Source organism: Conger conger, chromosome 5, assembly GCF_963514075.1.
Source record: "Conger conger chromosome 5, fConCon1.1, whole genome shotgun sequence".
Taxonomy (NCBI): domain Eukaryota; kingdom Metazoa; phylum Chordata; class Actinopteri; order Anguilliformes; family Congridae; genus Conger; species Conger conger.
Window position 1 is genome coordinate 10,825,873 of NC_083764.1, and position 10,344 is coordinate 10,836,216.

A 10,344-nucleotide genomic window follows, 5' to 3' on the forward strand; every position below is an offset into this window, starting at 1 on the left:
GTTTATGCATATACTATTTTAGCTACACCCCAACAAGGGGATTTTTGCATGTTGGACACCAAGATGTTTACAGAGGGTATTATGTACCACTGTTTCCTACTATTTTTCAGATAGTTTCATCGTCTATTTCATCGTCAGAAAAGGCGATGAAAAACTGATTTATATCATAGATTTTTTTTGTTTAAGAGGCTTTTATTTCACAGACTTATATCACAGATAGTATAGCAAAGGTCTACCTCGCTAATCCGCGTTCACAAACGTTAGCAATACGGAACGTTATTGTTATCGTTATGTTTCCGTCCGTGGAGTAGAAGAAGTTACAACCGTCGTTTTCCTTTTCCGTTTCCAAATTTAAAGTAAATGGCGCAAAATTCAGCAGTTGCAGAAATGGAAACAGAAATAGACTATAGAGTGAAGTTGAAGTCGAAAAAAATAGCTATCGAGCAATTGGGAAAATATCGAGAACTTCTTAAGAAACTATTAGATGGCCAGTCTACGATTGCTGAAGAAGTCAAGCAACAAATACTGCAGGATTTACTGTGGGTAAGTCTAAGTGACGCACTTGGCTATGTTTACTAGGTAACTGTTGGCTAGCTAAGTTTACTAGTAAGTTAGTATTTTCATATTACCACTAACTGCATGTAGGGAGAGGGGAGGGATTTTTTTTTGCTGTCCTTTATTATTGATAAATTGTTAGATTGCGTGTCAGTGTAGCTGACTAACTAAAAAAAATAACCTATTGATCACCTATGGTAAGGCTTGGTTTGACAACGTTAACGTGAATCGTGTTGCATAATAAGACTTCGTGTTTCTGTTGTCTTCACAGGACTTTGACAGAGGTGTACAAGAAAACATTTTGATCAACGGGGAGTCTTGGGAAGATGCACCCAATGACGGTGATAATGGTATGATTAAGGGTTAATTGCAAAAACCAAAAAGTGCGAGACAACCACACATGGGCAATGTACATCCATCCATCCATCCATTATCTGAACCCGCTTATCCCGATCAGGGTCGCAGGGGGGCTGGAGCCTATCCCAGCATACATTGGGCGAAAGGCAGGAATACAAAGTGGATAATGTAGCTAGTTTTCAGCCAAAGGAATTACACATTTTAAAATTTACTCATCATTTAATTGACCTTGCTGTGTAATGTTACTCCCTATTTTGTAAGGCTTATAAGTCCAAATGTAAAGGAAGCATATTTTGATTCTATCTAAGGCACGGTAGGACTGCAAGGCAAAGATTGTTCTGTGAGGAGGCAGGTACTTGAAGTTAGTTTGACAGGTGAGTCTCTTCCGGTTACTGCAGTAATTGGACTAAAACGTACTCCTCAATTTTTAAATGTTGCCAGTAGTAGTTCTTTAGAGTTTGACAAGGATTTTGTTTGTTTTCAAATGCTGGTTGGGCATAAGGCTTAATTTAGGTTCATGTCATTTTTAAGTCATTGTAATGTACAAATACTACAAAGCAAGTTTAGGGTTATCTACAACCAGTATTTTAAAACGTATCGGGCTCAATACACACTTATTTTCAAAAGAACCAATCAATTGGCCATCATTAATAGCCTAATTCACTGGTTCTTTTCTGTACTGTGCCTGATGGTTAACATATTTAAACAAAATTTTACCAAAATGTTGCATGTAATGTAGGCTGCTGATAATGTTTTTTTTGTTTTTGTTTTTTTCAGAAGCAGATTGTAAGACTTTAGATGATTTGTTGGATGAGAACATTTTAGAAACTACCTTGAAACGCAGCAGCTACCCCAAAAAAATCCTCCCCTACGTGGTCCGGTCTCTGAAAGCAGAGCGAGAGCTAATGGTATGGTGTACATTCTCCAGTTGCTTTTAATTATGAAATCATACAGGGCCCTCCATAATTATATGAATCCTCAAATAAATGAGAGCAAAAAAACACTTACTTATTTAAAATTACATTGTTTTATTGTGATACGATTGCTTTGAGGAAAACAAATCTAATAATATAAAATCATTTTTATTCTGAAAAAGATGTGTATGTGTGTCAATTACTGAACCCCACATTTCTGCGCCCTCCCTTTGCCAAGGTGGCAGCACTTGGTCTGCTCTCTTGGCAAACGCATGTAAAAGTCTTGAGCTTGTGGACTCTCCTCTGGCTCACCCCACAGGCTTTCAGTTGAGTTTAGGACATGGTACTAGCGTGCCTGTTTTTGTGTGGATTTGGAGGTATGCTTTGCATCATTGTCCTGCTGGAAGATTCAACCTTGATCCAATTTAGTCTCTTGGCAGAGGCAGCTAGATTTTCTATAAATGTCTGGGATCTGTTAACTATGCCACGTATCCTAACGAGCTTCCCAGGGTCTATGGAAGTAAAGCGGCCCCAACATCACAGATCCACAGCCTCACGTCACAGTGGGGGTTTGGTTCTGTTCTGTGATACCGTGTCCCTTTTACGGCAAACCCACCTTTGGTGTTTTTTTGCCAAAAGCTCTGTTTTAATCACAATCGCAAATCCAGTCAAAATGCCTATATTTATGGGTTGATGACAGCAGTGGCTTTCTTCTGGCAAGCCTACCAAAGAGCTGGTTGGCATGGAGGTTGTGTGTAACTGTAGTTCATGGAGGTTGTGTGTAACTAGTTCATGGGGTGGTGTGTAACTGTAGTTCATGGAGGTGTGTAACTGTAGTTCATGGGGGTGGTGTGTAACTGTAGTTCATGGAGGTTGTGTGTAACTGTAGTTCATGGGGGTGGTTTGTAACTGTAGTTCATGGGGGTGGTGTGTATCTGTAGTTCATGGAGACTTGGTGACTACAAGAGGCCACTAACTTCTGCAATTCTCCATCTGTGATCCTTGGAGAAACGTTTGCCTATTGAGCCATCCTCTTTACTGTCTGTAGGGGCGAGATAGACTTCCAGGCAGGTTCATCAGCTCCAGTTGTTTGAAACCTCTTAATTATTGCACTATTAGTGTAAATTGATATTTTCAGAATTTGTGTATTCTCTGAGCTTCCACATGTTGATGGATGGAAGGCCTGCATGTCACCTCATATTAATACCCTAGTGAGACAGGAAGTCATGGATGACCGCTTGTGTGCCTAAGGACGCTAATCTGCTTAAAAAAATAATATATATATATATATATATGAATGGTAATATATGTCATATATTCTTCTGTTCATAAGAATTTCTGTGGGTGCCAATAATTGACACACTTTTTTTATTTTTTTTATTTTTTATATAAAGATCATTTTTTTCTTTGAATAATTTCCCCCCATTTAAAAGTTTGATTTTATCTCTTAGGATGTAAGATCAAGCAAATCTACCCCTCCCCTTTACCAAGGGTGCCAATAATTCTGCACGGCATTGTATTTTGTCACTGTTTGGAAAAGCCAGATAATTAGGCTATTTTGAAGATGTCCACTAGATGTCTCTCTTGGATCTGTGAACTCACAAGTGAACTTAATTGTTGACATGATTTGAATATGCATGTCTTCGTTTCATTTTGGACCTGCAGTTTAATAATTATATTTAATTAAACTTGAAGTGCATGAGGACATATCTCTTATAGACAATTAATTGTGCTGTATCTAAAAAAATTTGAAAATGAATGTGAATATCTGCCTTTGTATTTAGAGTTCGTATAAGCAAGCTGTGAAACCACAAGAGATGAACAAGGATCCAGTTCAAGGTAAACATGCTTACAGTTAGATTGTTTTATTGCATTGTGTAATATCTCTGAATTATGCTGTCTCATGTAAATAGTATTGTTGTACTTCAGCTGACGCGCAGACATGCAATACGTTTATAAAACCGTGTCATCGATGTAATGCACCATTCTTAGTACGATTTTTAAGTGCTGAAACAATAAAGAGTGGTTTACACTGAGGGCAACATGCAGCACAAGCTGCCACACCAGAAATACTTGAAAGTGTCACCTATTTCACCTACTTCAGTGCTAATGGCTCCCCCTTGTGGAAAATCTTCAGCCTACTAAACGTGAGTGTGTGAGTGAGTTACAAGCCAAGTCTATGAGGGGCTTTGCATCTAATGACAATAGTTCTATACTCCACTAGGAGTATGCATTTGCACCCAACCATTATTAATTGAGTACATTTTACTTGAGGTTATCTGAATAGTCAGCTGGTCATCTCCAGGAACTGAAGACTTTTTTCGTGTTGGTGGTAAAGTTTGAACATTTCTTTGAAATCATTTGTGGTGTCATCCATGCCTGTAATGAGGGTGGTGTACTAATGTGATTGGTGGAGCTCCCTGTTCCTCTTTTGATATGTGAAGGTCTTGCTACGGGAGTGTCTGTTTGACACTGGGTTCATTTCTCCTTTGTAAAATGGGATTTCAGTATAAAGCAATGATCTCGGGGTAACTCAGGGTACTGGGTGCCGGGGGAGATTACGTGGAAATCTCACAATAACTTTCCATGTCCTAAGAGTGCAGACACTGGAAATATTTAGATTACCGTTTCCCTACCGCTTTTTACACTCACACTGACAATCTTGCTCAAGAAGACCATGGATTGTTCGTGGAACTCATGATTGGAGTGAAGCTGCCTATGAAGTGTGGCTTTGGCATGCTACCGCTCGTAGCCTGGTTCCACAGCTCCTATGGTCGTGCATCACGGTCACCGAGGTTACTGGCCTCGCGGTCACGTGTCTGGGGATGCACCGGGCCTCACGCGTATCACAAGGGAATCAGGAGCCAGCTTGTCTCCGCACTCTTAGACCACACCTTCAGACCGCGAGCAGCACCAACGGGCGACATCCTGTTCACTCCCACGCTCGCTGCCTGTGCTTCAGGTTTCAGCTGCACGGTAAAGGTCAAAACGCATTAATCAGGTACGCACCTCTGCGTGCTGTGCGGCTGCACGTGTAATTTCCCCATTTAATGTCATATTTGTTATGGTTATTTGAGTTGGTATGCAAAACTGTAAATTCCCACCGGTTGGGTTTCACAATTGCCTCATGTGTCACAACTTGTAGGTTTATTTCCCTCTCTGTCTTCTGAGCAGAAAGCTTATGTCACCCATGCGCTCTTTTTCCCAGAGACCATAATGAGCAGTCTGTCGGAGGCTGCCCCTAAGATTACCAGACAGGCCAGTGTGGTGATGAAGGTATGCTCCCGATCGAAGCGTTCTCAACATCCTGACCGGTCTTCCTGCTCGAGACCGCCGTGGTGTGATCCAACTGGCCCCTGGGCGTACTTCCCTTTATACTCGCACCATATTTCACTTCAGTATTTTTTGAAATCGTTAATACTATGCTTTCAAATAATAGGGTCTTGAGCAATAGGGACATTAATCATTCAAAGGTTTTTATTGTAATATTGAATAATGTCTCTCCGGGATTTCAAATGCCAGTATTTGATGTGGCCGCACCGCCATGTTACGTTAGATTATATTTTATTTAGCAGACGTTTTTATCCAAAGTAACATACAAAAAAAAGGACATATCAAGGTCATTAGAACAAACTACAGAACAGGTAGGATACGTTACTATCCACAAAGAAACAGTTGTACAGCCAGGAACATTATTTCCAAATAGGCCAAGTCAGTAAGGAGTTAGGACCATAACTACAGTACAAATGCACATACAATATAAATACAAAGTACAAGTACAAAAAGGGGCAAAATAAATAAATAAAATTCAGACAAGTCACAATTGATCAGGGGAGTCAAGGTGTGAAGAGATGAGTCTTCAGACTGCGGTGGAAAACGGGCAGTGACTGGGCAGTTGGGTGCATAGGAATGAGCTGAGGAATGGGGAGGTCGCTCCAGCACTGGGGAGCTAGGGCGGAGCTGTTCACCGGGCCGGCAGGATGAGCAAGCCGACCTGTGGCAGCAGAGCGGAGCGGTGGAGCTGGTGTGTAGGGTAATTAATTGTTATGTAGGGTGTTAAAAATGAGGTGCGGCGTGTCTCCTTTGCTCTTCGCAGTCTCTCCAGGGCCTGCAGCAGAAGGCTGCCGGAGTCTGCCAGGTGCTGGGCATGCGGCCCTCCGGGGAGGCGCAGGAGGTGCACAGGGAGGTCTTCGGCCCGCCGGGGGTAGAGGAGGCGCCGCTGCTCCCCGGGAGCGAGGCGAGGAGCGGCCAGCCGCTGAAGAGGGCCGTGCGGGAGATGGAGCTGAGCGGTGCCTACGCCCTCCCTGCCAAAAAAGCCGCCGCTGCAGCCAGCCTCCAGGAGCCCTGAGTGCCCGCCTGAACGGACTGAACCCTGCGGGCTAGAGCACGGCTGTCAAACTCTGCAGTGTCTGCTGCGTTTCGGGTTGTTCTCAGCACCAGCGGTCCATTCGAGTCCTCTATTGGCCAAAGAATCCACACCTTGTTCTCCGGGCCTTAATTGTCAGCCGATTGAAAGGAAACCACAAAAACCTGCAGACACTGCGACCCCTGGGATTTCACTGTGACTCCGCTGTCAAGGGCACTGACATCCCTTGTTTCCACTTAGAAGGTGCAGCGGTCGTTGAACCAGGAAGCTTAAAATTAAAAGTGTCACACTGTTCAGCAGTACAATTCTAGGGACTTCTAGTAAATATTGTCATAAATGATTGCCTGTGTTCTGTGTCCTTGGATGCATTTGGTTCTTCTATCTTTAGTCGACAGCAGTGACTTCATGTCAGATAGGCACCATTTCCCCTGCTTGTTCTCAAGGTGGAAGATAGACGCTGCATAAATGTCTTTTATCAAGTACTTTAGTCTTGTAACGGCACTTAATGTCTTATTGTCTCTCAAGTAAGAAATATTAGCCTGTTTAAAGCTACTGTTTTCTAACCCCGTTTAGCAAAAGCATAAGATTTTGGTTTTTGCAGTGGTGTGTTCACTTAGCTAGTTTTTCCATACTTTTTGGATATGAATAACTATTCATGTGAAATGTATTTTCTATGTGAAACCGTACCTTTGTCATTTTCCCTGCTTGGAATTCGAGCTGTTTTTTTATTGTCTTGCTAATTCCTGTTTCCAAAAAATAAATAAAGGCAGTATCACTGTGATCATGTTTTGTGAATTGCAATTCATCTGTCTTTTATGAAGGGTTTATAGATTTGTTTAATGCTTCGTGTTAGAACAGCCCTGGGCTGTTCTGGTTCGTACACGTTAAGCCTTGTATATGTGACCAGAAGGAAGACGTGCCAAAGGTTGCAAAAGCACCTGCAGCTTCTTACGGCCAAGGAGCTATAATAAAAGCATCCGTAGCACTTCGATGCAACACGTGACTTAAAAGAACGTTTGGGTACAGTTTCAAGAACTAGCCAAGAAAAAGTGAAACTCCTCCTGTGGTCTCATTGCATCACCGAGACCGATAAAAGGAAAGGAATGCTTCCCGTTCTTCCTAATTAAATAAACACGGTTAAAGCTTGGGGTATTATATTTATTGCTACAGTATGTATTTCAAGTCGAAGTGCGTTGATAGTAAATGCATGTAGCTAAGTTACCTTTACTCGACGAATTCCTGTTACTTACTACATGCAAGGGATGTCTGAAGATGGAGTTACAAATTGACATTTTCCACAGAAAAGACAACGATATGTACATTCTTAACAGAAGCGAGGTAGGATATAGTACGTTTTTCTGCTAACCTATGGCCGGTAGCCTACTTGAGGTGTCCGTTCAACAATGTAAATTTAAAGTGCCTCGCTGTTGTAATGAGTGCAAAGCACATTGCGCTATGACTATTAAAGAATTGTTAAATGTTCAATATTTTGAGTACTTGACTTGCATTTGGAGATGATGGTTTACTGAAGGAGATAGCCTTAAGTAAGGACGTTTATGAAAGAAATAGTCCCTTATGGCTTTCATTGTTATGACAATATACGCATGTAATTACATTAGCCTAACTTGGGGGAAAGAAACAGTACAGTGGTTAATTTAGGAAGTCTGCTGAAAATAGGAACCGTATAAATTGAAATTATTCCATCCCAGTGTCCCCAACGGCTTTTACATTCAAGGTTAACACAAAGTTTGCATTATCTGCATGCAAACTTTGCCTTGCCAAGTTTTTATACTTTGCTTTGCCTGCAAATGTGATATTTTGACAGTCTCTCTGCTTTCACAAAGAGCTCAGAGGACGATGGAAAGAAACTGAAGAGAAGAGAGAAAAACAGAGTCGCCGCACAAAGGAGTCGGAAAAAACAGACGCAAAAAGCCGATGTACTTCACAAGGTTAGACTCGCTTCTCCGAGCGCTCTGCACAACTGTCACATCATCCGCTGTCATGCTCCACATTTCTATTAAGCAGAAGAATAGAAAATGTTGGGAATGTAACTTGAATCTTGAACTGAACTGAAAGCATAGAGAGGTCTACATTTTCTAGATTTGTTTTCACAAGGCCTCTCTGCTGTAAAATCCAGCTATGCCAGCCTGACCAGCTTGGAAATTGAGCTGGCCAAGCTGGTCATGAATCTGGTCTAGCTGGGTATGAACTGGTCAATAGGCTACCTGCTGTTTCAAAACATAGCTTGAGCCGATCAAACTATATCAAGCTGGGAGCTGGTCTCAATTGGGCAACCAGCTGCTTCAAAACCTAGCTTGAGACACACAACACGGGTTTGAGTGAACCTCTGCGGCCGTCGTCTGAGCGAGGTGCAGAGGAAGCAGGTTGCAATGACAGGACGATGTGTGTGTCTTGCAGGAGTTTGAGTGCTTGGAGCAGGAGAACTGCATGCTGAAGAAGGAGGTGCAAGCGCTACGGGAGGAGCAGAGGCAGCTGAGGGAGGCCCTGGAGACCCATGAGCCTCTCTGCCCGCTCCTTCACTGCGCCATGAGTCTGGTGTCTGGCCAAAGGTCAGAGGTCATTGCCAGCTGCCTCCCCAGATAGGGCTGCCGTTCCGGCCCCAGTCGACTTTTTGCGCTCCCCACATCTCAGGAACACCCCGTGTGGTACACAGAGTGGGGTACACCTGCATTTGATTCAGCCTGAGACCGGGACGACTCCGGGAAAGGTTGGGAAAATGGAACATTAGGAAAATGGAACGTTACGGCGATTAAACCCTTCTGATCGAACCTGGAGCCCTCAGATCAAATGAAAGTCCTTGTAGCTGATGTCACAAGCTTTGAGATTGCCTGTGTGCTTCTAAACCTGTAGTTATGTACATAATCTTGTAGGCTGTTGTCTGAAATGTGAACAAAGTGTGATGTTTGCAGGGTAATGTAAGAATATATTGATTTATTGTGTATTAATTTAATCCTGAACATTGGGCTTTGGGTATTCATTTAGTCAGATTCCTGTTTCTCTGCCTTCTCACAGATGAACTGCTTGTGTGTGGGGTAGTGCTCTTGTGCTATAGCCCAAACTCCAACCTAATGATGGTTCAGAAGACATTACATTACATTACATTACAAGGCATTTAGCAGACGCTCTTATCCAGAGCGATGTACAACGAAGTGCAGATCAAATACAAGTACAAGTGTGAAGAGGACCTGAGAGGACAGTACGGTTCCGAGTCCTAGTCTGACCATACAGATACAATCGGAACCCTTGAAGAATCCATCAACTTCCAAACTAGCATACCACAGGTGGCAGCTAGAATACCCCGAGTACAACAATACAATAGCTAATACAAAACACAACAATATCTATATAACTATATAAGTGCCATTATAGTCTATGGCATATATAAGGATAATCATGGTGGTGAGTTAGGGAGGGAAAGGTGTAGCCTGAAGAGATGAGTCTTCAGTCTGAGCTTGAAAGAGGTCAGAGACTGCCGTTCTGACATCCACCAGGAGGTCATTCCACCACAGTGGGGCCAGGACAGACAGCACAGACAGGGTCTTGCTGGTGTATAGGTCTTGATAAGTGATTGAATATACACAGGGGCTGATCCCTTAACTGCCTGGTACGCAAACACCAAAGTTTTAAATTTGATGCGAGCCATAACAGGCAGCCAGTGGAGGTTGCTGAGCAGGGGGGGTGACTTGAATGTCTGGGAACATTGAATACCAGATGGGCTGCAGCATTCTGGATCAGTTGTAGGGGTCTGATTGCAGATGCTGGAAGGCCAGCCAGCAGAGAAGAGTTGCTTTCTTGATAGGACATGCTTGAATATTCTGTAATTTTATGCACTTATACCTGATTTTAAACTTGTTTGACACTGAACAGTTCAATAGTCTCATCACCTGAGTTCCAAGTTTGTTTAGTACTTATGCCACAATAAAGGTCAGATGCATATCATGGTACAGTAAGTCATACAGTAAACATTAATTCACCCCAGGAAGGTGAAAGTATGCAATTATCAAGATTCTTGGTGAGATACATTTTTTATCTAGAGATGTAAAACAATATCTAGCTTAAAACCCCCCATTAAATCTGCCTTATAATGAGATCCTGATGAATAAAGGTGTTGAAAAGTACATTTGTCAGTTG

General features: G+C 42.5%; 2 protein-coding genes across 3 annotated transcripts; both read left to right on the top strand.

Moving 5' to 3' along the window:
• Positions 1-290: 290 nt before the first annotated feature.
• nsl1 (NSL1 component of MIS12 kinetochore complex) lies at positions 291-6,943 on the top strand. 2 transcript variants are annotated; one of them, XM_061243329.1, is made up of 7 exons: positions 291-543; positions 827-905; positions 1,221-1,286; positions 1,690-1,820; positions 3,611-3,665; positions 5,035-5,102; positions 5,923-6,943. In XM_061243329.1, the coding sequence occupies exons 1-7, from the start codon at positions 361-363 to the stop codon at positions 6,172-6,174; spliced, it is 834 nt and encodes a 277-aa protein (XP_061099313.1). In that variant the 5' UTR covers positions 291-360; the 3' UTR covers positions 6,175-6,943. The 2 variants fall into 2 exon arrangements, with proteins under 2 accessions (XP_061099313.1, XP_061099314.1); XM_061243330.1 differs by lacking the exon at positions 1,221-1,286 and having other exon boundaries at positions 292-543; positions 5,923-6,941.
• A 341-nt stretch (positions 6,944-7,284) lies between these two features.
• Positions 7,285-10,304, top strand: batf3 (basic leucine zipper transcription factor, ATF-like 3). The gene is made up of 3 exons (XM_061243760.1): positions 7,285-7,530; positions 8,037-8,141; positions 8,611-10,304. The coding sequence occupies exons 1-3, from the start codon at positions 7,396-7,398 to the stop codon at positions 8,794-8,796; spliced, it is 426 nt and encodes a 141-aa protein (XP_061099744.1). The 5' UTR covers positions 7,285-7,395; the 3' UTR covers positions 8,797-10,304.
• The last annotated feature ends 40 nt before the right edge of the window (positions 10,305-10,344 follow it).